Source organism: Mustela putorius, unplaced genomic scaffold (genome assembly GCF_011764305.1).
Source record: "Mustela putorius furo isolate JIRA1106 unplaced genomic scaffold, ASM1176430v1.1 tig00003858_pilon_pilon_pilon, whole genome shotgun sequence".
NCBI classification, from domain to species: domain Eukaryota; kingdom Metazoa; phylum Chordata; class Mammalia; order Carnivora; family Mustelidae; genus Mustela; species Mustela putorius.
The window spans coordinates 3,381,919-3,409,563 of NW_025422010.1; the positions used below are offsets into that span (position 1 = coordinate 3,381,919).

At 47.2% G+C, this 27,645-nt stretch overlaps 1 protein-coding gene across 1 annotated transcript; it reads left to right on the forward strand.

Moving 5' to 3' along the window:
* Window positions 1-25,529, forward strand: SNAP29 (synaptosome associated protein 29). The gene is made up of 5 exons (XM_013051312.2): window positions 1-458; window positions 7,814-8,010; window positions 15,148-15,233; window positions 18,056-18,154; window positions 22,257-25,529. The coding sequence occupies exons 1-5, from the start codon at window positions 222-224 to the stop codon at window positions 22,412-22,414; spliced, it is 777 nt and encodes a 258-aa protein (XP_012906766.1). The 5' UTR covers window positions 1-221; the 3' UTR covers window positions 22,415-25,529.
* Window positions 25,530-27,645: the final 2,116 nt, after the last annotated feature.

Sequence of the window (27,645 nt, forward strand, 5' to 3'; positions counted from 1 at the left end):
TGCGCAAGACTGGCGGAAGGAATTCTCTCGGCGACCCGGCGGGTGGAGGGGCGTAGCGCGGCGCTGGGCTGTGGGCGGTGGAGCTGCTGTGCTGCAGAGCGGTGGGCGCTTCCCGAGGGCCTCGGGAGGTCGGCCTAGAGCCCTGAGGGCTTGAAAAGGCCGTTCCTTGCCTTGGCCACGCTCTTCCTTCTCCTGCCCAGACCCAGACGAGCCCCTGCACCATGTCGGCCTACCCCAAAAGCTACAACCCATTTGACGACGATGCGGAGGATGAGGGTGTCCGGCCAACGCCGTGGAAGGACGACGGCGACCTCCCCGATGGACCCGGCGCGCCCATGGACAGGCAGCAGTACCTGCGGCAGGAGGTGATGCGCAGGGCCCAGGCCGCGGTCGCCAGCACCGACAGGTCCCTGTCCCTTGTATACGAGTCCGAGAGGGTCGGCGTCGCCTCTGCCGAGGTGAGTCTGGAGCAGGGCAAGAGGGCCCGACCAATCTGAATTGTCACACGAGGTCAAGAAACGTTAGCTGTACAAAGAGGTGTGTGTCTTGAGTGCTTGAAAGCGGTAGTTTGCTCACCGTAATGTTCCTTAGCTGTTAGCAGAGCTCGGGTTAGGGAAATGGAGTGTCTGTTTTCTTTATATAATTACCTGCTCAGAATCCCAGATCCAGAGCTTCAACCTTCCCTCCCCGAGTGACCCAGAATGGGTGAGCATTGTGTCTGCTGGTGTGTGTGTGTGTGTGTGACGCGTCAGTGCAAATGGGCCTTAAGTTCTTTCCTATCACTGACCACTTCATCTCTCTGGTAAAGGTGATGAGAGGTCTGCCTGGACAGCTGCTGAATAAGCCATAGCCCAAGTGTGGTCAAGTCTAGGGCCTTACTTTTACTTCCCAAATCCAAATGAAGATGTCCTAGATAGCATATGGTCTGTGACATTCAGTTTCTCTCTAATTCACCTTTGTCAGTTGGTTTTTCTGCCCATGGGAGATTTCAGAACCCCCTAAGGGAGGATTGTTCTTTCTTAGGCACCATGTTTGTTCCCTCAGCCTACTAATGTTTGGTTTGTTTGTTTGTTTGTTTGTTTTTTAAGTTCTTGGTAATGTAATAATAGATCATTGGTGTATCAGCTAACATTAATCTAAAGGATTTGTAGCTTTGAATCTTAGTACTGGAAGCTGAAGTGTTGTCTTCCTCTCTGGGTCTCTTTGTAACTCTTATCTCTGACAGAGTTCATTCTGACCTGATCACTTACAGTCTTGGGCAGTTTGAGATATGTTGGTTAATTTCTCAAATAGTCATCTTGGTCTTATCCCCATTGCCGTTTTCGTGGTTATTTTCCTTCCCCACTTCCTTTTCCTTCCCCACTTCCCGCTGTTAGAGTATCCCTCATTGGCTCATTTTCCTGTCTGTGGCTTCCTTAAGGAAGTTTAACTGTAGTTCTTACATCTTATATCCACTGAATTCCTATGTTTGAGCCTAAGTGGCAAGTGTTGACTAAGATTTGGAAAGATTATCTAAGGTCTTAGGACCCTAGTGGAGGAGTTTCTTGAGGGTCCCAGGTCCAAGGAAGCCAAGTAAGAACTGTTTGAAGGGACATCTCTGGAAAGCATGAGAACAGGAAATCAGAATGATACCAAGTAGGTTGTCATGGCAGCGGAGAAACTCGAATCTGGCTTTTAAGGCTAAGATTTAGACGGGAAGGAGGAGGAGGGAGAGGAAGAAAGGTAGGAGAAATGTTCATAGTGCAGAGAGGAGCAGTGCAAAGACACTGGCCCACCACCAGAGTTCCTGGACTCCAGTAGGGAAGTGACACACAGGATATTTTCAAAGAAAAGGCCCAGAAGAGGCACCTTAGGAGCCTTTCATGGTCAAGAGAAAGTCTGTCTTTCAGAGGGAAGGAGAGTCAAAAACATATTAGAGGTGAGTGGTTTCACGTGGATTGTGGTGACACCCCCTCTCCAAGCTGCCCCCAAAGGCCCTTCTCTCTGTGCAAGGGGAATGGTGAGAAAAGAGGTGAACCAGCTGCTCAGGCCAGTGAGGCTTGGACCAGGCCAAGTTGGTGTTGCTCTGAGAGGTATAGGATGATCATGACTGGGCAGGTGACAGGCACTGTCATCATCAGTATGGTGACACTGAATTTTTCTTGGATTGAGTCAGTTCCCAGTCAACAGAGGCCCTGGGAGGCTGGAATGGTCAGCACCCCCTCCCCTCCCACTTTGTGCTGTCCAGACTGCCTTGGAATCAGTCTTGGATTCCAGTCCGAATGAGGGTGGCAGTGAGGCTGGGGTTAGTGAGCTCATCTGCCACTCTGTGGCAGCGGACCCAAGTCACCTGCTAACCTCCCTACTTAGAGACACAGTGCTGAGCTGTGCAAAAACATGATAGGTTTTTATAGAGGGTTAGGAATGTGCAAATATTAGTTTGGGAAGCTGTCATTCAGTCCCAGCTTGGCAGAAGTAGGAAAATCACTTAGGTCACCCTTAGTGAAGGAGAGCCATCCTCCTGTGAAACTGGACAGGGTTTATTTCTCACCAGGAGTCTAGCCATGGGTCATGACTGCCAAGGGACAGAATTAGAGAGGAGCAGTTTGTACTTAACTGGCTTGGTAAGCACAGTCCAGAACCATGGAGAGACTCGTAGGCCACTCAGCTCTTCTGTTTCACAAGTCTGATTTTTTTTTAATTCTTTCTTTTACCTAAGATTTAGCTTTTGTGAAGCGATATCCAATCACATAGTTCAAAACTTAAAAACGTACAAAAGTGTAAGAAGTTTCATCCCCCCACCAACCCTACTCCTGCAGCAGCCAGCCACCGTCAGTCCCCTCAGTGTCCTTGTGGAGATACTCTGTGGATAGAAACAAAGCTATAGTCCCTTCCTTCTTTCTTTCTTTCTTTTCTTTTTTTAATTTTAACTTGAGTGGTTGCATTCTATGTATTTTAGTCTGTATCTTTTTTTAAATAAGATTGGAGGTTATTTCTTAGTAATATATAATGCACTGATCTTTTTGTTATTATTGTTTTTATGGCTGTGTCCTATTCCATTGAGTGGGTGGCTTGTATTTATGTAGCCGGTCCTCTGCTGATAGGCATTTGGGTTGTTTGCACCTTTGGGCAAGCCCATGGAGACATGCCTGCCCAGAGTTCCCTGTCCCCTCTGGCACTGAGCATATGCTCCTGTAATTCACTCCTTTTGTAAAGCCTGGGATCTCATTTGAGATGAGTCCAGCAATCAGTGTTAGACTGGGGCCTGAGTGGCTGGCACAGTAATATCAATGGGACGGGAGTGGTGTTTGGAAGGCCAGCACACAACCACGTAGGCATGACCTCTTTTCAGAGGTCAGGCATGTGGCTGAAGGCCCCCACCTAAATCATGCTGTGAAGAATGACCTATCTGGCCTAGCCTAAGGACTCCGGTAAACAAAGATCCTCTTATCAGGGTAATATACCGGCCAGGAGCCAGGCAAGGCCTGTCTTTGGAACATGCAGGGCGCAGACAGCCCAGGCCTGCTGAGTTAGTCTTTAGTGAGCCCGGCTCAGCCAGCTTGTAGGCAGTAAGGAGCACCAGCCTTTGCCCTTGGTGTTTTCTCCTGCAACTGACGACTCTGTGTTTCGGAGTCCATTCCGTACTACTGCAGTGAGACACAGCTGCAATTCGAGCATATTCCATTCTCCTGTGTCGCCACCAGCGCTCATGCAGGTACATTCCCCTGAAAAGAGAGTGACATGAAGGAGATGAATTTCTAGTTTCTAGGTTCAGCTGATTGACTCCAGACTGACCTCCACCTAAGCAGGTTATTCAATACCTGAGTTTAATTTCGAGCTCAGTACAGGAACCTTAGTCCTGACATTTTCCTTCAGAATCTCAAGGCCTGCCTGGGGCAGGGAAGACAGCCAGGCCCAACTGAGCTTATGGGATGTATCAGCTCTGAATTGGACTTGGGATTTGGTGGTCACTGCTGCCCTCTGTGACGCCTGCTGGGTCCTGCCTGGCTTTCTGCCTGCTTCCTCATCTCATGCTCACGTTCCTCTTCTTCTCTCAGTTCCCCCAGTGGGCCCTGTGGCCCAGGGCTTCTGCACACATGGGCTGCTCCCTCTGCCCAGAGTCCCTTACCCTACCCCCACCCTTTGCCTTCCTAACTTCTCACCTTTCAGTTTCCCCTTCAACACCGCCCCATCCGGGAGCCTTCCTGACTCCCTCTTAAGCCAGGTAAGGGGTCCCTGCGAGTGGCTGACCCTGGCAGTGTCCATCATGTATGTGTAGGATAGCTTGCTTTTCTGCCTCCCCCATTTTGAGTTCCCAGCCCCACAGTGTTGTCAATAAATGAAAAGTGAAATGAAACTTGACTCATTGAGCCCTCTGCCAAGACTGTAAGCTCTGGCAGGGCAGAGATCTGGGGCTGCTTAGTTCATCCCTGGGTCCCTAGTGCCTAGAACAGTGGACGGCAAAGTGGATATATTGTGGCACTTCTTTCCTTCTATGTGTGTTTTCTGTCAGCAGGAATTCCCTGATATGTTCACATTTGCATGGGGCCCAGGGACATAACCCATCTGGCCAGAAGTTGTTCCCCCATAGGACAGAGTATACCCTCACAGGGCCTTCAGTTGTCTTTTGCATTCTCTTGCTTTATCAATAAGCCCTGTTTGACAAAGAGCTGAAAACCTAAGGGAAATTGAGACACCCCCTCTCTCTGTGCTGTTGCTCAGCATAGTACCCCTGGCCCAACCAGATCTTTTCTCTGACCATTTTCTTTTTTCCTGTTTAACTTGTAGAAAACTCCTTTTAGAGTTCAAGGTGGGGGAGGCGCGGATCACTTATAATGCTAACATCTGAGCTTTGCATGCTTGCCCTTTACACAGCGGTACTCTCTGGAGCTCCCTCCCCTCGTAGCCGCCCTTGTCTATCCATAACCTCCATTCTCCCAGGGACCCATGACGATCGGCATGGCCTCCCTTTTGGGGGACAGGAGAATGCCTGGGAACTGGGGTGTTTGAGGTCCACCTACCTTGTCCTTCCTGTTCTGGTATTCCTGGTATTTTCTCCTCCAAGCCCTTCTTCCTTGTCAGTTAGAACTAGGTCACAAGCACTTGGAGCCGGGTCCTTTCATCTGCCTCAGAGGATGATTTCAGCAGAAGTTCCTCCTCTGCTGGCCTCCTGACCAGCAGATCACCTCGAGTGAACACCAGCTTCCAGCTCACAGAAACTTCCAGAGACCAGAATAGCACTCACTTCCCTGGCCAGCCACCCCGACAGATTTCTCTTCACTTCGATCATAACATCTAACTTAAGACATTTGGTTTCCTTTCTGGGTCAGTACCGTGATGCAGACTTGGGAGTTTGAGAGACTGTGTCACTTGTGAACAGATGAAAGTAAGATCTCACTGTCAACTGGGGAAGGTTTTGTCAGCTACTTGTTACTGCTGCTACTCTCCAAATTGAGGTCGGGAGGCTGAAGCAAGAAAGCAGGTGGTTGGTGAGATGAGCCACCAGGAGAGCCGTGGCTGTGAGGGAAGCCAAGGACCTGCATCCTTGTGTGACAGAGCCCGGGCCAGCACCCACCCCAAGCAGCTGGGTGCCTGTCCTGCTTCCTGTTCTTCATCTTCTGCCGCAGGGGAAGTTAAGCTGGTGGGACTGGACTGTTGGCAATATATCAACTCAAAAACCATGTAAATGCTGGAGGAAATAATTTTAATCCTAATTTAGAGCCTTGCCTTATTCAAGAATAGACTTATCCCAGAATGGACATGAACATGACAAACCTGAGATGTTGGAAGAAGAAACTCTAGATAAATTAGGAACTCATTTTTTTTTTCCTTCTAAAACTGAGCTCTTAGAAGTTTTGACCCAGATGACACGGTCTGGTAAAGATGTTTCCTTTTGTTTAAAAGAACCTGATAGCTTCTTCAGACACATCTCAGAAGCTGGTGAAAAACATTTAAACTATTTGAAGTTATAAATCTCAGCAGTTCTAAGTTTATTTCCAACAAGATTTTTTGTTTTCTGCCAACACGTTATGTTTTAAAAGTTCATTCACTATAAACATTGAGAGCTCAAATTACATGTTGGGTCCCTAAATGTTCAAAAGCTTTTCTACTGGGGCACCTGGGTGGCTCAGTCATTAAGCGTCTGCCTTTAACTCAGGGCATGATCCCAGAGTCCTGGGATTGAGCCCCACATCTGGCTCCCTGCTCTGTAGGAAGCCTGCTTCTCCCTCTCCCACTCCCCCTGCTTGTGTTCCCTCTCTTGGTGTGTCTCTCTCTGTCAAATAAATAAAATCTTTAAAAACACAAATAACGTAAAAAATAAAAACTTTCTGGGGCACCTGGGTGGCTCAGTGGGTTAAAGCCTCTGCCTTCTGCTCAGGTCAGGGTCCTGGGGTCTAGCCCCGCATGGGGTTCTCTGCTTAGCAGGGAGTTTGCTTCCCTTCTTCTCTCTCTGCCTGCCTGTCTGCCTACTTGCGATCTCTGTCAAATAAATAAATAAATAAAAATCTTAAAAAAAACAATAAATAAATAAATAATAAAACCTTTCTCCTAATGCTTTTTTAACTGAAATGGGCTCTAATAAACCCATTGTGTATATTTTTGTTTTTATTCTTCAGTTGTCAGAGGCCTTTATTTAAAACTTGTTTGTGATTCTGTTTTACAGTATTGAGAGAGAAATCTCTAACTATTATCTGCTATGGGCAACATAACTGCTGAGCCACAGACAGATGCAGGGTTGGAAGAATGAAAAGGTGGTAGAGGGCAGGGATGGCCTCATGAAGTAAAACAGGGAAAGCTTGAGAGTCTCCAGGATGGAAAGGTGGATCACGGAAAAGGAACACGGCTGGAATGGCCCGAGATAGGGGCCCAAGCAAGTTTGGCACAAAGGAAGGTTTTAATGTTACTATGGTGGCGCATTCACATCCACCTTCAGAACTCTCAGCTCTACTTTTTTTTTCTTTTTCTTTTCCTTTTTTTTTTTTTTTTTTTTTAAGATTTTATTTATTTATTTGAGAGAGAGAACGTGAACAGGGGTAGGGGCAGAAGGAGAAGCAGGCTCTCCACTGAACAGGGAGCCCAACGCAGAGTTTGCTCCCAGGACCCTGGGATCATGACCTGAGCTGAAGGCAGACACTTAACAAATGAAGCCACGCAGGTGCTCCAAAGTTCTCTTTTAGAGAAGGTATTCAGGGAAGATTTCTCTGAGGAGGTGGCCTCTGAGCAGAGACCTGAATTGAATGAGGAGCAGAGCTGTACAATTATCTGGGCAAGGATTATTACAAGCACAGAGTGGCGTACACAAAGGCCCAGGACAGAATCACCTTCCTGTTACAGGTTTTAAAGGTGAAACTGTGAGTGAGTTGGAATCAGATATTAACAGGGCCCAGAAATGACCCAGGACCTAGCCTGTGAAATAATTTGAAGGCGTGACCAGGGCCAGGTGGATCTAGTGACCCAACAGAAATCCCATATCTGAAAAGGGGGAGTACAAGAGCCAGAGTCCATGGGGGCAGTGCCAGGTCAAAGCCTGTAAGGTGCACGGGGGCCAGGAAAGGGGAAGAGCTAGAGGATGTGCTGCCAGTCCAGGCCCTGCGCATCTTACCATGGTCCTCTGAGCCAGCCTCTTGTCGGCATGAGGGAGAAGAACTTGAGAGCAAATACGAAAGAAAGCCAGTAGAGGCAGGACGGGAAAGGGCAGAGGAAGGGCAGAGGAAGATGGCAGCATCTCTCCCCATATGTGTTCTCTGAGGGCTCATGACAAGCCTGCTGTGTATCCCCTGGAGAGGAGAAAGTTACAAAATGGTGTAACACCATCACCTCTCATTTTCCCCAGGAACTCGATCGTCAGCGAGGCGTCTTAGAACGCACAGAGAGGATGGTGGACAAGATGGATCAGGATTTGAAGACCAGCCAGAAGCACATTAACAGCATTAAGAGCATGTTTGGGGGATTCGTCAATTACTTCAAATCGAAACCAGCAGAGACTCCACCGGAACAGAATGGCCCCCTCACCTCCCAGGCCAATAGTAGGTGAGTGGGTCTTCAGCCATCCAGAAATGAAATAGCTGAAAACAGGGTTTAATGCAAATGGTCGGGGCACCTGGGTGGCTCAGTGGGTTAAGGCCTCTGCTTTCGGCTCAGGTCATGATCCCAGGGTCCTGGGATCGAGCCCCACATCGGGCTCTCTGCTCTGCAGGGAGCCTGCTTCCTCCTCTCTCTGCCTGCCTCTCTGCCTACTTGTGATCTCTGTCTGCCAAATAAATAAATAAAATCTTTAAAAAAAAAAAATGCAAATGGTCAAGACTTTGAAGCCACTTCTAGTGTCTTAAAGGGACCCAAGATCTGCGTAAGTTACTCATTGGAAGGGATTCATCCTCACACATTTTGAAACAAGAGACATTTTTTCAGTGCTCCTGATGCTGTTCATTTGATTGAATAAATAGGGTCTCCAAAAAATTAAATTACTGCTCCAGTAATTATTATTTTAAAGAATATTCACCTCAGAAAGCTTAATCAGTATAAATGTTCCTCCCTTCACAGAATCTTAAAAATTCTTTAAAAAGTCTTTATATCTGGAGTGCCTGGGTGGCTCAGCTGGTTGAGCATCTGCCTTCAGCTCAGGTCACGATCCCAGGGTTGTCAGATTGAGCCCTGCATTAGGCTCTGTGCTTAGCAGGGAGGCTGCTTCCCCCTCTCCCTCTGCTGATCCCCTTCCATGTGCGCTCTCACTCAAGCTCAATCTCTCACTCGCTTGCTCAAATAAATAAAAGTCTTTAAAAAAAAGTCTTGGGGCACCTGGGTGGCTCAGTGGGTTAAGCCTCTGCCTTTGGCTCAGATCATGATCTCAGGGTCCTGGGATCGAGCCCCGCATCAGGCTCTCTGCTCAGTACAGAGCCTGTTTCCCCCTTTCTCTCTGCCTGCCTCTCTGCCTACTTGTGATCTCTGTCAAATAAATAAATAAAATCTTTAAAAATATAAAAAATTAAAAAATAAAATATTTTTTAAAAAAGTCTTTATATCCAACATTTCTACATCTAATGCAATCTGGCCATTAACTTTCATTTTTTTTTTCCCAAAGATTTTCATCCATTTATTTGATAGACAGAGAGAGATCACAAGCAGGCAGAGAGGTAGGCAGAGAGAGGAGGAAGCAGGCTCCCCACTGAGCAGAGAGCCCAACGCGGGGCTCGATCCCAGGACCCCGAGATCACGACCCGAGCCGAAGGCAGAGGCCCAAACCACTGAGCCACCCAGGCGCCCCTTAACTTTCATTTTAAAATGAGTGATTATTTTTCTCAGAAGTGTACAAGGATAAAAGAGTCAAGTTTCTGCTAAAGTAGATTACTGTTCATATCTCAGACCACTGTATTTATCTTTTATTGTAAAAATAATACAGTCAGACACCTGGGTGGCTCAGTTGGTTGGGCGACTGCCTTTGGCTCAGGTCATGATCCCAGCGTCCTAGGATTGAGTCCCGCATCGGGCTCCCAGCTCCATGGGGAGTCTGCTTCTCCCTCTGACCTTCTCCCCTCTCGTGCTTTCTCTCACTCTCTATCAAATAAATAAATAAAATCTTTAAAAAATAAAAATAATATAACCATATTACAGAAAATCTACATCTTACTTACCAAAGTACAAAAACTCAAAACTTAGTTTCCCCCCCTTACTCAGTGTTCTCATAGCTGCAATCACAATGTTCATTTGGTTTTGTAACCTACTTCATTTAACCCAGAGAAAGGTCTGGGTTACTACACAGGCCTCTCTGTTTATCTTTTATTTTCTAAATCTGGAACACAGAACGATTTTTTTTAAGGTTTTATTTATTTATTTGGCAGAGAGAGAGAGGGCTTACAGGTAGGCAGAGCAGCAGGCAGAGAGAGAAGGAGAAGCAGACTCCCTGCTAAGCAGAGAGCTCAATGTAGCGCTTGATCCCAGTACCCTAGGATCATGACCTAAGCCGAAGACAGACATTCAACCAGCTGAGCCACCCAGGCTCCCCTAGAACAATTTTTAAGAGGCATTTTTTTAAGTTCGTAACTGATGTAAAGTGCACACATCTTAAGTATGTGTTGACATTTCCACTCAACAGGTGACTGCTTACCTGTGGATATACCTGTGTGGCCACCACCTGGATTAGGACCCAGGATGTGGGAGGGAAGAAATTGGGAAACTTGTTTCCAGCTCACAGTGGCTCTGGGGAGAAACAAGTGCAGGTGAAGGAACTGAGGGTGTAGCAGAAAGACCAGGCAGGTGGATCATTGGTATTTACAGAGAGGAAACTGCAGAAGGGGAACGGGCAGTTGTTTGGGCCTGGGGGCTATTCCCTGCAGATACGCTAGCCAAAGTTAGGAGCGTTGATTGGTTTTGTGGCTCAGTCATAATCACTATCCATCCCTGATTTTCCAGCTTGGCCCTGATTTCAGATACCTGTCACCTTTTTCCCCCAACTGGGGTAGTTTCTGGGGTTGTTCATTTGGTCAGGTTTTGTTTGTTTGTTTGTTTGGTTGGGTTTTATGTTTTTTTGTGGTTTGGTTTGATTTGCCATTTATAAATTGGAAGGATGTTTTGTGTCCCCCTTTTTGGGTTTTTATATGTTAGGGGAAGTTGAGATGTCTATTGTCACCTTGGATTAAGACATCTACATCACATGAACTCAGCAGCAGAGACAGCCCTTGGTTGGCACTTTCCTGTGTCCCACATGTCCCTTCCCAAAGGCTTCTTGGGGCTAGTGCTGTACCCCGCCCCCACCCACCCAACCCTGGTCATCCTTTAAAAGTCTTTCAAGTCCTAGGGCTCCCAGGGCACCTTACTTTTGGGGGGAAGCATCTTGAAAACTCAAGGCCTTTTTTAACAAAGGTGTCCCAGGAGTGAAGGAGCCAGACCAGCTTCAGCGAGGTGGGCCTCTTGGTGCCTGATGTCACTTGCCCCCGCCTAGCCTTCTGCCTCTAGATCAGTCCCAGTCAGCTGGAGCGTTCTTCCTATCTCTTGGTGAATGCAGCAGAGATCCTGAGGAGGTGGGGCTTTGCCCTGGGAACCAAGGCGCCGACCTCTCAAGTGGAGTTAGGATTACATGGGGTCCTGCCAATTAAAGGAGGGGAAGGTGGCAGGCGAGTAGCAGTCAAAGCACAGAAGAAGCTGGGACAAGTGAAAGGCATTGGCTATTTCTAAAATGGGAGCCCAGCAAACTCTTTGACATGGAGGAGTGGCCTGCAAAGCCATCTGTGAGCTCCTAAATCCTTACTCTTGCAAAAAATCACTGTAATGTGTAATGACTTCTATAAAATGAGTAAATCTTTATAATCCTATCAAAATCCTACTCCATAAATACAGCGATATTCTGATATAAAAGCTTTTAAAATAAGTTCCTCTTAATCAAACAAACAAATCCTATGTATCCTGTGTCTATCCTTGTTACACAAACCCTTCAGCCTTCTCTGAAGTTTTGTTTTGGATTTGCTGACAAAGCTTCATAAGCTGCTGGTTCCCATTTGCATTTAAAGCTCATGGAGGGGCGCCTGGGTGGCTCAGTGGGTTGAGCCTCTACCTTCGGCTCAGGTCATGATCCCAGGGGCCTGGGATCGAGTCCCTTATGGGGCTCTCTGCTCAGCAGAGAGCCTGCTTCTCCTCATCTCTCTCTCTGTCTGTCTCTCTGCCTATTTGTGATCTCTCTCTCTGTCAAATAAATAAATAAAATCTTAAAAAAAAAAAATAATAAAGCTCATGGAGAGGGGTGCCTGGGTGGCTCAGTCATTTAAGCATCTGTCTTTTTTTTTTTTTTTTTTTTATTTAGTTGAGAGAGAGACAGTGAGAGAGAGCATGAGAATCGAGAAGGTCAGAGGGAGAAGCAGACTCCCCATGGAGCTGGGAGCCCGATGCGGGACTCAATCCCGGGACTCCGGGACCGTGACCTGAGCCGAAGGCAGTTGCCCAACCAACTAAGCCAACCAGGCGCCCCTAAGCATCTGTCTTTATCTGGGGTCGTGATCCTAGGGTCCTGGATCAAGTCCTGGTTTAGGGTCCCTGCTCTGCAGGAAGCCTGCTTCTCCTTCTGCCTCTCTCTTTGTTTCTATCTCTTGTGATAAATAAACGAAATCTTTAAAAAAATACTAAAATAAAAAAAATGGGGCGCCTGGGTGGCTCAGTGGGTTAAGCCACTGCCTTTGGCTCAGGTCATGATCTCAGGGTCCTGGGATCGAGTCCCGCATCGGGCTCTCTGCTCAGCAGGGAGCCTGCTTCCTCCTCTCTCTCTCTCTCTCTCTCTGCCTGCCTCTCTGCCTACTTGTGATCTCTCTCTGTCAAATAAATTAATAAAATCTTTAAGAAATATTAAAATAAAAATAATAAAACTCACGGAGATGTCCCTTCAGATCATAGATTTAACCACTCCCTAAATTTGAAACACTGACTTATTCAAGACTCGGTTGCTGACCAAGAGCCACCACTCTTCTTTTAGTTCTCTTCCTTAACCATTTCTGTCACTCTCCCTAGAATTGGCTTTTTTGCCATCTTTGACAAAGAAGCCAAATTTTTGTCATTTACGCATTACTACCATATACATTTGGGCACAAAGGAAAAAAGTCAGCTTTGGGGTATGTAGGCTGGATGATGGCCAGGTGTGCTCAGCTGCAAGCACCTGCTGCTTCCACCCGCCTGGCAGCACATGGGGCTCACAGTTGTGCTCAGGGAAACTAGCAGTGTGTTCTAGACCTCTAGTCGCTACTGCTTTTTTTTTTTTTTTAAGATACTATTTATTTATTTTAGAGGGAGAGAGAGACAACATGAGTGTGAGAGGCAAAGGGAGACAGAGAGAGAATATCGAGCAGACTCCCATGTTAAGCGTGGAGCCTTGTGCAGGGCTCGTCCCGGGACCCTGGGATCATGACCTGAGCTGAAACCAAGAGTCAGATGCTTAACCAACTGAGCCACCCAGGCACCTCTCCAGTCACGGCTTCTGAGTAATGAAATCCTCAGATTGTAGGAGGCTCTGTTCTGTTTTACACATTGCTGCAGCACTGGGGGCCTATGATGCCTTTAGCCTGATGGGGTCCAGGCTTACATCAGTGGGGAGACATTAAAGGCTTTAATCAGGGACACCTTTAGCCTCATGGGGTGCATGCTTACACCAGTGGGGAGACATTAAAGGCTTTAACCAGGGGCGCCTGGGTGGCTCAGTTGGTTGAGCATCTGCCTTCAGCTCATGTCATGATCCCAGGGTCCTGGGATCAGGCCCGAGTTGGCCTCCGTGCTCAGCAGGAGTTCTGCTCCCTCTATCTTTGCCCCCACCCAACCCCCCACCCGGCTTGTGCTCTCTTTCTCTCTCTCTGTCTCTCTCTCAAATAAATTAATAAAATCTTTTTTTTTTAATTTTTTTAAAGATTTTATTAATTTATTTGACAGAGAGATCACAAGTAGGCAGAGAGGCAGGCAGAGAGAGAGGAAGGGAAGCAGGCTCCCTGCTGAGCAGAGAACCCAATGTGGGGTTTGATCCCAGGACCCTGAGATCATGACCCAAGCCAAAGGCAGAGACTCTAACCCACTGAGCCACCCAGGCACCCCAAAAATTTTTTAAAAAGACTTTAACCAGAGTGGGGTGCCTGTGTAGTTCATGAGTAAATAAACTCATGAGTTTAGCATCTGACTCTTGGATTTGACTCAGGTCATTATCTCACAGGATATGGATGGACTGCCACATCAGGGTCTGCTCTCAGGGAGTCTGCTTGAAGTTTCTTTCCCTCTGCCCCTCCCCAACCCGCCTCCCACTTGCACTCGTATACATGCACATTCTCTCCTCCCTCTCTCTCTCAAATAAATCTCTTGGGTGCCTGGTTAAGCGACTGCATTCGGCTCAGGTCATGATCCCGGAGTCCTGGGATTGAGTTCCATATCGGGCTTCCAGCTCCATGGGGAGTCTGCTTCTCTCTCTGACCTTCTCCCTTGTCATGTTCCCTCTCTCGCTTTCTCAAATTTAAAGAAAAAAAAAAAATCTTAAATCTTTCAAAAAATAAAAAAAAAACAAAGACTTTAATTGGAGAGGTTCATGCAGTGGATGTTAGAAAGATGCCTGGCACATTTGGGTAAGGATTGGAGAGGCAGGCGCTCACCCATGTAAAGATAAAGAAGCAAGGCAGAAGGAGGGGCTGGATTTTGGGGATCTGCAAGGAGATTGAGAGGATGTTTGTATGGCTTACTGGGAGTGGAGTTGTGCAGAGAGAGGGCAGACATGGACAATGATTGGTTTCCAGCTTGGCCAATAAGTGGCCAAGGCACCAGTCAGCAGGGTAGAAAAGAGCAGACTATGCCATAAGGCCCAGCTTCTGGGGGCCGGGGGAGCCCCTGCCAGGCCCACAGGGATGCACGGAGAGTCAGGAACAGTCTGAGCATCTCCTGAATTACCTAGAGAAGTCCCTGTCTGTCACAGGGGTGGGCAGACTAAGCTTTTGACCCAGGAAACAAAATCAGAGTTGTTTTGTAGGGACTTATTTAAACAAGAAAAAAACAAAGGTTTAATGATGACATTTTTAAAAAATGAAAAGAGGAATAATCGAGTACAATTTTTTGTAACATAGGTCTCCTAATGAGAAGAAAGCAATTATTTTTTTTTTAAGATTTTATTTATTTATTTGACAGAGAGAAATCACAAGTAGATGGAGAGGCAGGCAGAGAGAGAGAGAGAGGGAAGCAGGCTCCCTGCTGAGCAGAGAGCCCAATGCGGGACTCGATCCCAGGACCCCGAGATCATGACCTGAGCCGAAGGCAGCGGCTTAACCCACTGAGCCACCCAGGCGCCCCAAGAAGAAAGCAATTATTGACGGAGATTCAGAGTTAGTCTTTCTATCATCCGGTCAGTTGCCAGTGGTCACTATAAAGGCAGTTCTTGGCCTGTGACTGTACAAAATCAGATTTGTTATGTGCTTCTCTTCCCCTGGTCCTGGGAGTCTCCTTTTCCTGAAGGAGGGCCGCTGAACCAGCTGCTGCTCTTCTAAAGCAGGTGTCTCAGAAGTTCCCCGGGCTGCGGGCCGGACTCCCAGGAGCCGCTGAGGAATATCCCTGCTTTGGTCAGAGGAGGCATTTGCTTTTTGCCCATGGGCATTGCTTGAAAAGACGGACTGAGTTGTCATAGGTGTTTCCTCTCTCTAAATGTTCTCTTTTCTTAACTTCTATCCACAGATTGAAAGAAGCCATAAGTACCAGTAAAGCACAGGAGGCCCAGTACCAGGCCAGCCACCCAAACCTCAGGAAGCTGAATGACTCAGGTCAGTGGGGACCTGTGCTCCACCATACTTGGATTCCAGGTTGGCCCTGGGGTGGAGCACTGGGGGGCAGCAGGGACTCCAGCTACTGTCGTGGCTAAAGGGTGTCAGGGACCCAGTGCCACTCCCAGGGAGCTGGAGGATGTGTGTGTTAATGGCACAGCTCATCCCTCACCCCGTGGCGGATGGAATAAGGAAGTGGGAGCCTGTGTCCTGTTGGAAAGGAGCCTGCCCACTGTTAGTTCCTGCCCCGTGAATCTCTGAACTCTTCCAGCAGTGAAACAATAACGGCTGGAAAACCTCTGTGGTCAGGGATAGAGCCTCCCAAAAATGACCTGTCATTCCCCAGACCCAATGAGTATATTGAGTTCTGTGGCAGGGGGGGAATTACAGTTGCTAACCAGCTGATCTTGAGATGGAGAAACTATCCTGAGTTAACCAGCTGGGCCCAGTGTGATCACAAAGGCCCCTTTGTAAGTGGAAAGTGAAGCCAAGGAGAGATGGTCAAAACTTGGAAGATGCTCCACTGTTGACTTGGAAAACACAGGCAGGGACCACCTGCTGAGGAACACGGGCAGTTTCTGGAAACTGGGAAAGGCTAGGAATCAGCTTCCGGGAGGAACACGATGCCTCGACTCTAGGCCAGTATGCTCTGTCCTAAGTTCCTGGGCCCCGGAACAGAAGAATAAGTCTGTGATAGTTGCCTCACAGCAGCGGGAGACTCGTGTAGCCCCAGAGCCCGAGGGGCCAGAGAAGCAGCAGCGTGAACAAGGTGTGCAAAGTCGGTTGGTTGTGTGTGGTGTCATCCTCTTGTTATCAAACAATAAGCTCAGAAATACCCTTTATCTGGAAAGGAACTTCGGCCCCACGGAAGTCCCTGCAGACCCCTGGAAGGCCAGGCACATTATTCGGTGCCAGGAATCAAATGCTTCCTATGCTCCCTTTGAGGAAAGCAGGATACACTCTCGATGCTCCAGAACCCACCACACTCATGGTTGACACGACTAAGGAGAGACCCTGATGGAGGAAGAGCCGGTGGTCAGGAAAGAGGGATATCACCGCAGTTCAATCTGGAAAGGCGAAAGCCATGGGAGGACATGAGAGACAACTAAAATATGTGAGGGCCAGGCAAAGTCTGAGCTCAGCGGAGCCTGAGGAAGTAGAGTAGGAAGCCTATACCCAAAAAGACACGAATTTAAGGAATTAAAAGGAGTTTTAATTTGTACAGTGTGTAGTAACTGAAGAGCCTTAAAAAAACCCAAAAAACTGACATTGTGTGTGTGGAATGGTTTCAGTAGGCTGTGCCTGAGGAAATCCACCAAGTCTGGAAAGAGAAGTTCCCCCAGAGATGGAAACTGGGAATGATAGGGCTTTTCTGTGTGCGTTTAGAAACTAGTTCAAGGAAGATTTGAGGCAAACGTGCATTATTAGCATTTCTTCTTTCCTTGCTTGTTGTATTTGAAGCAGAAAGCAGCATGTAAATACATTTCTAGAAGAGAAAGTCATCCACGATCCTGTTTCCAAAACAAATCCCGCTTCGGTTTCCAAAATCAATTCTAATTGATTTTGATTTTTGATACTTTTTATAATCAATAATTTGCTTATTAGTTTCTGTCAGTTGAAACTTTTTTAGGTAAGATTGAGGTTCTTTCACTTTGAAAGAACTGAAGTGTGCATTTGAAGAAAGGAATAAATAAGATCTGTGCAGTTCTATTTTTACATCAGTGATCGTTTAAAGTTTTTTGCTTTCTACAAAAAGGCAATCATCATCTGCTCCCACTGATACGTGGAATTTAAGAAGTAAGGCAAGAGGAGCACAGGGGAAGAGAGGAAAAAATGAAACAAGATGATATCAGAGAGGGAGACATACCATGAGAGACTGTTAATCATAGGAAACAAACGGAGGGTTGCTGGAGGGGAGAGCGGTGGAAGGATGGGGTAACTGGGTGATGGGCATTGGGGAGAGCAAGTGTTATAATGAGCACCAGGTGTTGTATAAGACTGAGGAATCACAGGGGCGCCTGGGTGGCTCAGTGGGTTAAGCCTCTGCTCAGCAGGGAGCCTGCTTCCTCCTCTCTCTCTGCCTGCCTCTCTGCCTACTTGTGCTCTCTGTCAAATAAATAAATAAAATCTTTAAAAAATAAAAATAAGAAAACAAATTTAAAAGTATGTAGTGTAGGAAAACAAAAAAACCTCAGATCCCGCTTGGGTTTTTTTGAAACATGAATAATTAGTTTGATTTTTATTTTTTTTATTTTTTTATTTTATTTTATTTTTTTTTTTTTAGATTTATTTATTTGACAGACAGAGATCACAAGTAGGCAGAGAGGCAGGCAGAGAGAGAGAAGGAAGCAGGCTCCCCGCTGAGCAGAGAGCCCAACGTGGGGCTCGATCCCAGGACCCCGGGATCACGACCCGAGCCGAAAGCAGAGGCCTTAACCCACTGAGCCACCCAGGCGCCCCATTAGTTTGATTTTTAAACCTTGCCTTGTAGACCTTGTTCACAGCCCCATGTCGTTGTGCCTCATTGTAGTTCCACAACCACATCATCACTCAAATGAGTCCCTGTCTCTTTGCCCAGCACATGGCCAAGGTCCGGCTGACCCGCCAGCTGAGGGTCTTCGACCCCCTCTCCCTCCCTTACAAGCCTGCCCAGTGCTCCTCCCTCCTACACATTGTCCATCCCTGCACTCATCTCTTTGGATGGCCTCACAACTAACCGCCTCATTCCTTCCCCGCCATTTTCCAGATTAAGATGAATTTTGTGAAGCAGCGTTTCGAGAGACATCGTTAACCATTCTCCTGGTGTTTCTTTCCAAACTCAGATGCCATCACTGGAGGAGCGGGTCCTGCCGTGAGCAGCGAGGCTTACCCGAAGAACCCACACCTTCGAGCCTGTCACCAGAAGATGGACAATAATCTAGGTAAGACTGAAGCTCCGCCAGCCTCTGCAGGTCCCTTACTCTGGACCCTTGTGCTCCCAACAGCCTGTGCCAGGCCCAGCCAGTATACCAGTATCCAGTGGTTTCCCAGGACCAAACCATGGTTGGTGTCTGCGTCTCCCTCCCCACATGTCAAATCCAGTATGGTCACGGCCATCTCACCCTTCTCTCTCTCTCTCCCTCCGGAGTCTGTCCATGTCTGTCCTTCCCCACCTCTCATCTGTGCTGTGACAGCAGCAGGGACCAGGAGACCCTGCGGGGCCACACAGTGTGGCAGTGAGAGCCCCATTATCTCTCTGTGAATGGGGCCCAGGAACAGAGCCTGCCTCTGAGGATGGGGGAGAGGGTTAGATGAGCAACCCCAAATATCCCATAGGGAACGGCCTGACCCGGTAAGTGCTGCACACTCACGTAGTCACTGCAGCAGACACGGGCCGCAGAGCTGGGTTCCTTGTGTTCCCAAGGCCCTTGCCCGTCCTCTGTCCTCTGGCCCCGCCTACCTCTCTACCCCTCCTGCCCTCATCACATGTGGCTCTGAGTGCTTTCCAGAAAGCCCTGCCCACCTCTGCCTGGAGTGTCCTTCCTCCCTACTGTTTGAAGGCTGGCTCCTCCAGCTATGGGCCTGGCTTTAATCTGTTGGAGTCATGTACCTGCTGGTTTATCTGATGGCTTCTGACCACACTGCAAATTCCAGGGAACCCAGGGCTATTTCAGGTTTGTCTGTACCCTGGCCTAGCTGGCAAACTCTCTGATTCATTTTTGAACAGAGAGAGAGAAGCTGGTTACTTGAAGTTCAAGTGCGGGGCTAGGGAGTATGTGTGGGCAGTAGAAGCAGGCACGGCACGGGAGTGGTGTCCGTGGGTTCATTCTAGGTGGCATCTGAGATGTGCTACATCCTCTGACCTTCACCCCATGAACGGGAACCTCCCCCACAGTGACCTGGGTCGGAGTCAGTCTCCCAGCCCTGTTGGGAGATGGCAAAGGGGGTAAGACCCAAGGGTTAAATTTTCCCTGCTCTAAAGGAGGGAAACAACACTAAGGCTGATGACAATGCACATTGTGCACAGACTTCCTCCTCCTTTCTCTCCCCAGGAGGGATCCTGCAGGCCCCTTCTGTGGTTTGCCCAGAGCAGTGGCCGTTCCAGCAGCCCGGAGCAAATAGCATGATAGCCTGTTAGGCAAATCCATATTCTTTCTTTTTAACAACATTTAGCCTTTGTGTCTGAGTAACCAGATTCATCACAGAAAACTATGAAGTTAGGTAAATGCTATGAGGAAAGAATCACCTGGAATACCATTTTCCAACGGTAGTCTCTGATTTGGTGTTATTCCTTCTGTTTTTCACGTACCTCTGTCAGTACATACACTTCCATACCCTGCTTTTTTATTTATATTTTGAATACTTCCCTAAACTTCCTTTCTGCGAAGTTCTTTGAAAAACACCATGTCAGCAGCCCCACGCCCTGCTCGTGGACACTCAGGTCATTCCCATCGTTCGCTCCTGCATATAATCCCTTGGTCATTCCTGTGAGCACATCCTTGGCCTCATTTTGTACCTAGATTTGCTAGAAATGGAGTTACACGGTCAGGGAAAAGAATTCTCTTTCTGAGCATTAAAAGAGATCTCCATAGAAATGAGACATCAGTCGGAGAGAATAGACATAAGCAAGGTCAAATAAAAACCATGATTTGCCCCCCCTGCAGCTTACCACTGCTGCCCTCCATGTGAACATCACCAGTCAGCATGATGCCTACAGCCTAGGCAGGCAGTCCTCTGCAGTGTGGCAGGCTGAGAAGGGCTGGCGTGGCACCCTGGAGCCACAGGGCCCACTGACACAGGCTGTGCCTGGCCACCCTTCACAAGTTCGCTCCTACCTTCTTACCACACTCCCCGCACCTCCCACCCCTGCCTTTATCTCAGGGACCAGGGCAAGTCTCCCTCTGACGCCAGCTCCCTTGTCTGGTGGCTTTACTCTATCACACTTTTTTTTTTTAATCTTAGTATACCTATGGCTTATCCTTTTCTGTCCCCATTGCCAGCACACTCCCTGAGGCCTGGGGTGACCTCACAGACTTTACTCTCCGTGGAATGCAAGGTCACACGTGTCAGTAAATTCAAGAAGCATAGAGCTGAAGACAACTTTAAAAAAAACAGACTGGATTCTGCTTAAGTTTGTGGTGCTAGTGCCAAGTATTTGTGTATTCTGACCTCTCTTTCCTTAATGTTTTATCTTTAATTCAGCTGCAAGAAGGCTTATGAGGTGCCTCCTCTTCTCTCTTTCATCTGGCTCTTTCTTAGCCTGCTGCTCCTAGTGAAAGGGCAGAAGGCAGCTCTGTGCATATATGTACACACGCACACCCACACACACGTACACACACACTGTCTTGAGGCCTGAGAAGACACTTCACTACCTAAGTTCACCCTGGCAGAATCAGTGAAGTCAAGGCTTGCCTCTGCAGTTGGTTGAGCCCCATCAGGGGACCCCAGAGGGCCTCCAGCATATCTCTTCCCCCGCAATGACCCTAGGTCTCTTTATGTCACCTCTGCCCAATGTGCCCTTTACATACTGCTAGGACTGACCACGTCCTTTCAGATGTTACCCCTTTTAAAAACAGAGGTGATGTTGATTTTTTAAACTTTTCGAAACAAAGGGAAAATATTTATTACAAAGAGTGAGAAAGCTTAATGAGGGAAATAGAATTAGCTCAGAAGGAAGCTGGCACCAGAATGACTAGTCACTCTTGAAGGGACTATCATCTCGAAGGGAATTCCCCTCAGCTGTGATCTGGGAGCATGGATTAAGAAGGGGGCCAGAATCTGAACTCAGACCCCGTGGGACTGACCTGGGTTCCTCCCCATACTGTATGTGTCCTGCATAGACGTGGGACTCAGGCCTCACATTTGAACTTGAATTTTGGCAGTAGTGATATAACCTATCGCTAGGGCTGAACCTTTGCCAAAAGTTGTGTGCTCTACAGTCCCCATGGGGCTTGCCTCAGACAACATCTTTGAAGGGACCCAGTACCTTCAGCCCTTTGTTCCTTCTGACATGGGGACCCTGGACTGCAGGGATCTCCGTGGCCAGCTTCTTCCTGGCTGCAGAGTGGGCAGAGGAAACAGGGCCAGCCCGATTCAGGTTGTGTCGTGTGCCAGGACATTCACAGCATGGGTGTATTCATGGATCTGAGAAGTGGTAGCAATGAATGAATGGACATAGGAAAATGTGAATTATCATAACATAGGTGACAAGACCTCACAGCATTTGGGTCCAGCAGGAACATCTGTAGTCCATGTATTTTCTGGGAGAGCACCCTAGGTGGCAAGGCAGGGACAAAGCACCCATTTCTCTTGCCACCTGCAGAGTGGAAGGAGGGGTGGGATACGGCCTTCTCCAGGAGGGAGCCTAGGGCAGGAGCAATGTGGGTGCGGGGAGCTTCCTGGGTCTCTCCCAGATGTGTTTCCAAATAGGGATCCTCACACTTACTATTCCAAATCTCTGCTTGATCTAGCTTTAGGGAGTGGGAGATGTAAGGATGGAAAGCTGGCACTATTGAGTTCTACCTGCTGATGGGTTTTTGCTCCTGAAGAGCAGGCCCGTGGGTCTGGCTATTGGTTACCTGCATACTTACCATACTTACCAGATACTTGCCATGGGGTCTGGGAAGGGAATATGTTTTCCAGACCCCTCTGAACTTCTCTTTTTCTTGAGTACTAACTGATCTTGCAATGTGCCGTAACCCTCTAAAATGTTCAGAGGCAGCTGAAAAATCACGTAGAACTCTATGCATTTTTTAAAGCACAGGAAGAACAAACCCCACTATATTAAGAGCGGTTGTCTTGGGCTGACATCTGGGGGAGGAGTGGCTTTTGCATGAAGCACATATTACTTTATATGGAGTCAGTGGATTTTCTTTTCGCTTGCACACATTTTGGAAAACGTAACCAAAGCCCTGGAGTTTTACCATCTTAAGAGAAACAGGACTCGGTGACATGAATGTTGCTGAGCACCAGGCACGGAACAAGCAAGCAGCAGCTCCTGATTTGTCTTGGCTCAGCCCTGTGTCTCCTTTCCCTCCCCCACAGATGAGCTATCCATGGGACTAGGCCGGCTGAAGGACATAGCCCTGGGAATGCAGATGGAAATCGAGGAGCAAGATGACATTCTTGACCGCCTCACAACCAAAGTGGACAAGTTAGATGTCAATATAAAAAGCACAGAAAGAAAAGTTAGGCAACTTTAAACACAGAGAAGGCTCTCTCCACTCCGTTGTGATGAGAAGAGCCCAAAGATCTTCTTTCAAACTCCCCAAAAGTTCATTTATATTGTTTTAGTGTGTAACATAATACGTGTTTCCAAATGTTATAATTATAGAGCGGGTCCTAGGAGATGTCATTCCAAGAAGTGTGTGTCCCACGTTTTTTTAGAGCCATCACCTCTCCGTTCTCTGAACTGAATGATTAGAGCTTTAGTCTGAGCACAGTAGCCTGGCCCTGAGTATCTTGGGCCTTTGAGGAGCGTTCCGGCATGAGAGGAACAGTTGTGTTTCTCACTTTCACAAGCATGTGGAAGGATGTGGGCAGAATTTCAATCCTGGGACCACCATTCTCTATGCTTATGAGAGGTGGTCCTTCCCACACCTTGGCCTGCCAGTCACCACCACCCCAAAACACACACACACACACAGCACATTTGCGATTCTCTCAAACCCCAGAAAAAGAAATAGGTTCACACTGTGATTCTCTCAACACCCTGGAAAAGGATCAGTGTTCAGAAATGGAAAATGTCCGCATTTGCTCTTCGGTTGATAGATGTCACCTCCCCGCTTCTGACCACCATCGTTGGCATAGTAGGAGGCATTCAGATCAGGACCGCTCATTGTGATAACTGGAAACGCGCAGGGAATTGTGTAAGCCCTGCTTCCCCAGGCATTCACACCTCTAAGTAGCTGTTCAAGGTTAGGGCTAGATGTGCCAGTGTCTCAAGGCTGCCCAGCTGGCCTATTGGGGGGGCCCCTCTACAGTTTGTGGGAATGAAGCATCATACAGAGAGTACCCCCACTGTGTGCTCCCCTGCCCCCTTGGAGAGCACCTTGACCCAGCCTTGGGGATGGCAGTGTTTGTTCGATGTCTGGGGTCTCCTGACCAGTCTGGATTCCCACCCATTCTTCTCGACCTCTTCCAAGATGACTTGACTCATCTCTTGGTTCTCTGCCACCCCAGTTGGAGGACTGGAACACCACAAATGATGCTGAATATCTAGAACAACTTGGCTTTAAAAAAAAAAAAGCCCAGACATTATCATTTTAACTGGCCCAGCTTGTTCTACACAAAGACATTCATCTCGTTACAGAAATCAATTTTAATGAATGCTTTTAAGTGATTCTTTGTTAAGTGGGATGCATTAAAAGTGATTTCTGAAATGAGATTAACATCTGTGTGTTGGTACCTCCAGCAGAATAATTGAAGCCACAAGACCTTTGTCTTTGTAAAAAGCAAATTAATTACAATATTGTGAAGACAGTGAAAGGAGCTGATTTTAATAAGATAGGTTAGGTCAGAAAATGCAAAACAACAGCGTGTTTCCACCTTGACAACATGGTGCTGTTAATGTAACCTTCACCACTTTGGTTCTGTAGCCTATAAACAAAGTCTCTTAAAGGAAAGGAAGTCTCTGAAATGCTGCAACCATGCATCAGTATTTATGTAGCAATTTATTTGTAGAAGTTCTATTCCGTGATGTGTGCCAATGCTCAAAATTGACAGCTTCCTTCCGCAAGTACAGCTTTCTGTCGTGTTCCAGCCTCGTGGAGTCTGGTGACCATCATTATGAATATTCCAGTTACGTGAGAACACAAAGGTAGTCAGATTAGGCATTTATCAGATAAGCTCATTGTGATTATTCTATTAGCAGGTAAAAGGAAAACTTCTAAACCTATACCTAGCCCAAACAAAACAAGTTTGGAGGGCTTTCAGCAAAAAGGCTGCTGACAAGCATGAAGCCGGAGAGCAGCCCATGTGTACATTTCCACTCCTCATCGTTGCTGATCTTTTCCTAACACCTTCCAAGTATGTCATGATAGCTGTTTCTGCCTGTCATCATCAGGCAGAGACTCATGTAGATTAGTCATCATACCTCAGATGTAAGCTTATTTTTTTCAAACCAATTATACATGCAAAGGCCACTGCCAGACATTCTCTTCCACAACCTGCTGTTTGCCTAACGAGAGTGGTGATTTCACTGACTTGAAGCGCGGGAATCATACCCCTTCCCTGTCTTTTCTTAGATCACTGAACCCAGTTGCCCCTCCTTTTCCTTTTTCCCCCAAGCATATAGAAGGAAAGCACAGCCACTTTTCTAGAAATGCGTCTTTTGACACTTGACACATAGGCATTATTCACTCTTGTTTAGACCCTCTTTCCCAAAGGCCCTGACCGAGGAGCTGTCTCCAAGCTACACACTAGCCAGCCGCTTCTTTCTGCTGGGTCTTCCCCCTCCTCTCCCATGCCCATGAAGGACCAATTATTGATTCTACTTGATAGAGCAAAGTTGTTTGCATTTTCAGAGAGCAGAGGCAAGCCTGGAGCCTCCAGAATCCTTACACATGATGATTACGTTCAAAATGAAAACATTCTGTCCTCTAGATTAGACACATCTGTCTCATAGAGACACTCAGAAGTGCCCAGGCCTGAGCTGGCTGTGGCTGGGCTTTGAGAGCACAGACAAGACCAGGGAATTCACCCTTCTGTCAGATAGGGTCTATAAGACAGATTTTTATTTTCACAATCAAGCTGGAAACATAAACTGTGCCTTCAAAAAAGTGGCTTTTCTAACTCTAAGTTGGTTATATGTGAAGTGTGCTACTAACTTAAACATAAGTGCATTCTCCTTCAGAGGAAACTGTTTCTAACGTCTAGTGATCTATATAACTTAACACCAGTGAAGCTGCCTTGTCTTTTTTGCATTCTATAGGAAAGGAGACATGAGTTTAACTCGGGCAGCAAGAAAACAATTCATAAGTGCATTTTAACTTCTCTTTTTCTAACTTCTGTTTGTGAATGTCATTTTAAGGGTACACTACACCGATTTAGTTAAAAAAAAAAAAAATTCTTACACTTTGCCTATATATAGGCCTTTTCTCAGAATTTGTAAATTACCACTGTTAGCATCTTCAGGTCTGATAATGAAATGTCTTGTGTACACAATGATGAGCCAGTCATTAAATGTGCTGGGGGAAGGGGTGGAGGGGAGGCGTTTTTGTTCAGGCTGTATTGGAACAGCTCTTAAGTTCCATGCCTTCAACTCAACAAGTGACCATATTCTGTAAAATAAAATGTGAAGTTTTTTTTTAAATCAGATTCTGTCTCCCACGTAGTCATTCTCAAAAAGCGGGTGGAGGGGCTCCTCCATGTTGAGCCTTCATATATTTGGTCCTTGCTGCCCCATCAAGCCCTGTGGACCAGCTTTCTTCTTGAAACCCTCTCATTTCATCTTTCAGAGTACTCTTCTGATCTGTCTCCTATCTCCCTGACCACACTGCCCCACTTTTGAAATCAGGGCTCTGCAAATGGAAAAGGCCCAGAGAGTCAATGTTTCAGACTCATGGGCCAATCAATCTGTCACAACTACTCAGCTCTTCCATCATACCACAAAAGCAGCCAAAGACATGTATAAATGAGAGTGACTGTGTTCCAATAAAGCTTTATTTATGGACACTGAATTTAAATTTTATATATTTTCACATGTCACAAAATCCAATTATTTTGATTTTTTTTTTCTATCACTTAAAAATGTCACTATCACTTAGTTCATGGGAGGTGCAAAACATGGTGGACTGCAATTGACCCATGGGCTGTAGTAGTTGGCCATCCCATTTAGACTGCCACAAGGTACTCCTAGGAGTGGAAGGAGGAAGGATGGTTGGCCACTGTATTCTGCAAGTGGATCCCATCAGGGCTCGTGGCCACTCTAAACACCACAGTTCACCAAGAAAGGAGAGCAGACCAGCCTAGCCTTGGCCCCACTCTCTTGGCTCCACCTTCCCATCTGACCACAGGCATAGCAATTCCTTCTAGATCTGAAAACTCTGAGAAGGCACCTGGAACCTGGACTAGACCATCTTGAAAATCTTATATGTCAAGTGGACTGGCAGCCTGGATCCCGAAGGCTACTCTGGGTTAGTGGATATCATCTCTGGGCATCATTATAGATAAGGAACGCTAGGATCTGAACATAGCAGCAGACTTCTCTGGGAAGACAAGGGCAAGATGCTACATAAAAGCAAAAGCAAAAAAATCCAGGTGGCTCACATTTGGGAGCTGCAAGTAATGGAACAGCTAAAGTTTGGTTTGTAGGAGGGTGAGGACATGAGGGATGTAGGCAAGTCCCAGATGAAAGGCCTGTTGGGCCATCTCAAGGAGTCAGATAACACTGACCTTCCATGACAGGGAGGCACTGACAGATTCTAAGTGAGAGAGTAACATGGCCAGATTTGCGTTTTGGAAGGACCGTAAAGATGAATGACAGCATTATTTATAAGAACAAAAAGGCCGAGAAACAACCTCACTAAGGAAATGATAGACTATATTGTGGCTCATACCCAGCTGCAGTAGACAGTTGAAGTTACAGAAAGCTTCCAGAGCATACAGGATGATGCTTGCAAGATTTACATTATGGGGAAAGAATGGACATAGAACTGATGTTGCACTGTGGTCCCAATTTTGTGGGAAAAGCAAACCAATGTGTATATTTCAAGGGGGGATATCACCCTTAGGTCAGTGAGGAGAACAAGCTGGGAATGGGCTCAAGAGAAGAACTCAGTAATGGTTCGGGCAGAAGCTGAAGAAGGGACCACACTAGAGTGTGGCAGGGAGGGAGGGGGTGGACCTCAGAGAGCCTTAGGCAGGGCAGGTATTAGGGATGGATTTGCCAAGTGAGGGAGGGGGTGAAGATAGCACTCAGATTTCTGCCCACAGGATCTAGTTGCAGACAGCTTTAAGGAATATAAAAACCCAAACAAGTCTGGGGTGATGGGCAGAGGAAAATGAAGAGTTTGAGGGACATCCAGACAGAATGCAGGTGCTGGGCCAATGGTTGTGCACGAAACAGGCCAAAAGCCCTATTCTCAGGGAACTCACATTCTCATGGGAAAGAAGATGATACACAAGAAAACAATTAGTATACTAGAATTCACCGTGCAGGCCTGGAGCTTGGGAGACAGGTGGAAAGGATCTGTGAGTTGTCAGATTATAGGTGGTAACTGAAGCCAAGCAGGTGAAGGAGGTTGTCCCAGAAGAGAGAGAGGGAGCTACAACTGAAACCTGAAACAGGCTAGAGGCCAGAAGCCTCTAAAAGAACCCAGCTCAAAAGGTGGGAAGAGAAGAGTGATCAGAAAGCAGAGGCAGAGTTCTAAGGAGGGAACGATCAGTGTCCTCAAATACTGTAGGGGAAGAACATTAAGGCAGAAGGGTGGTT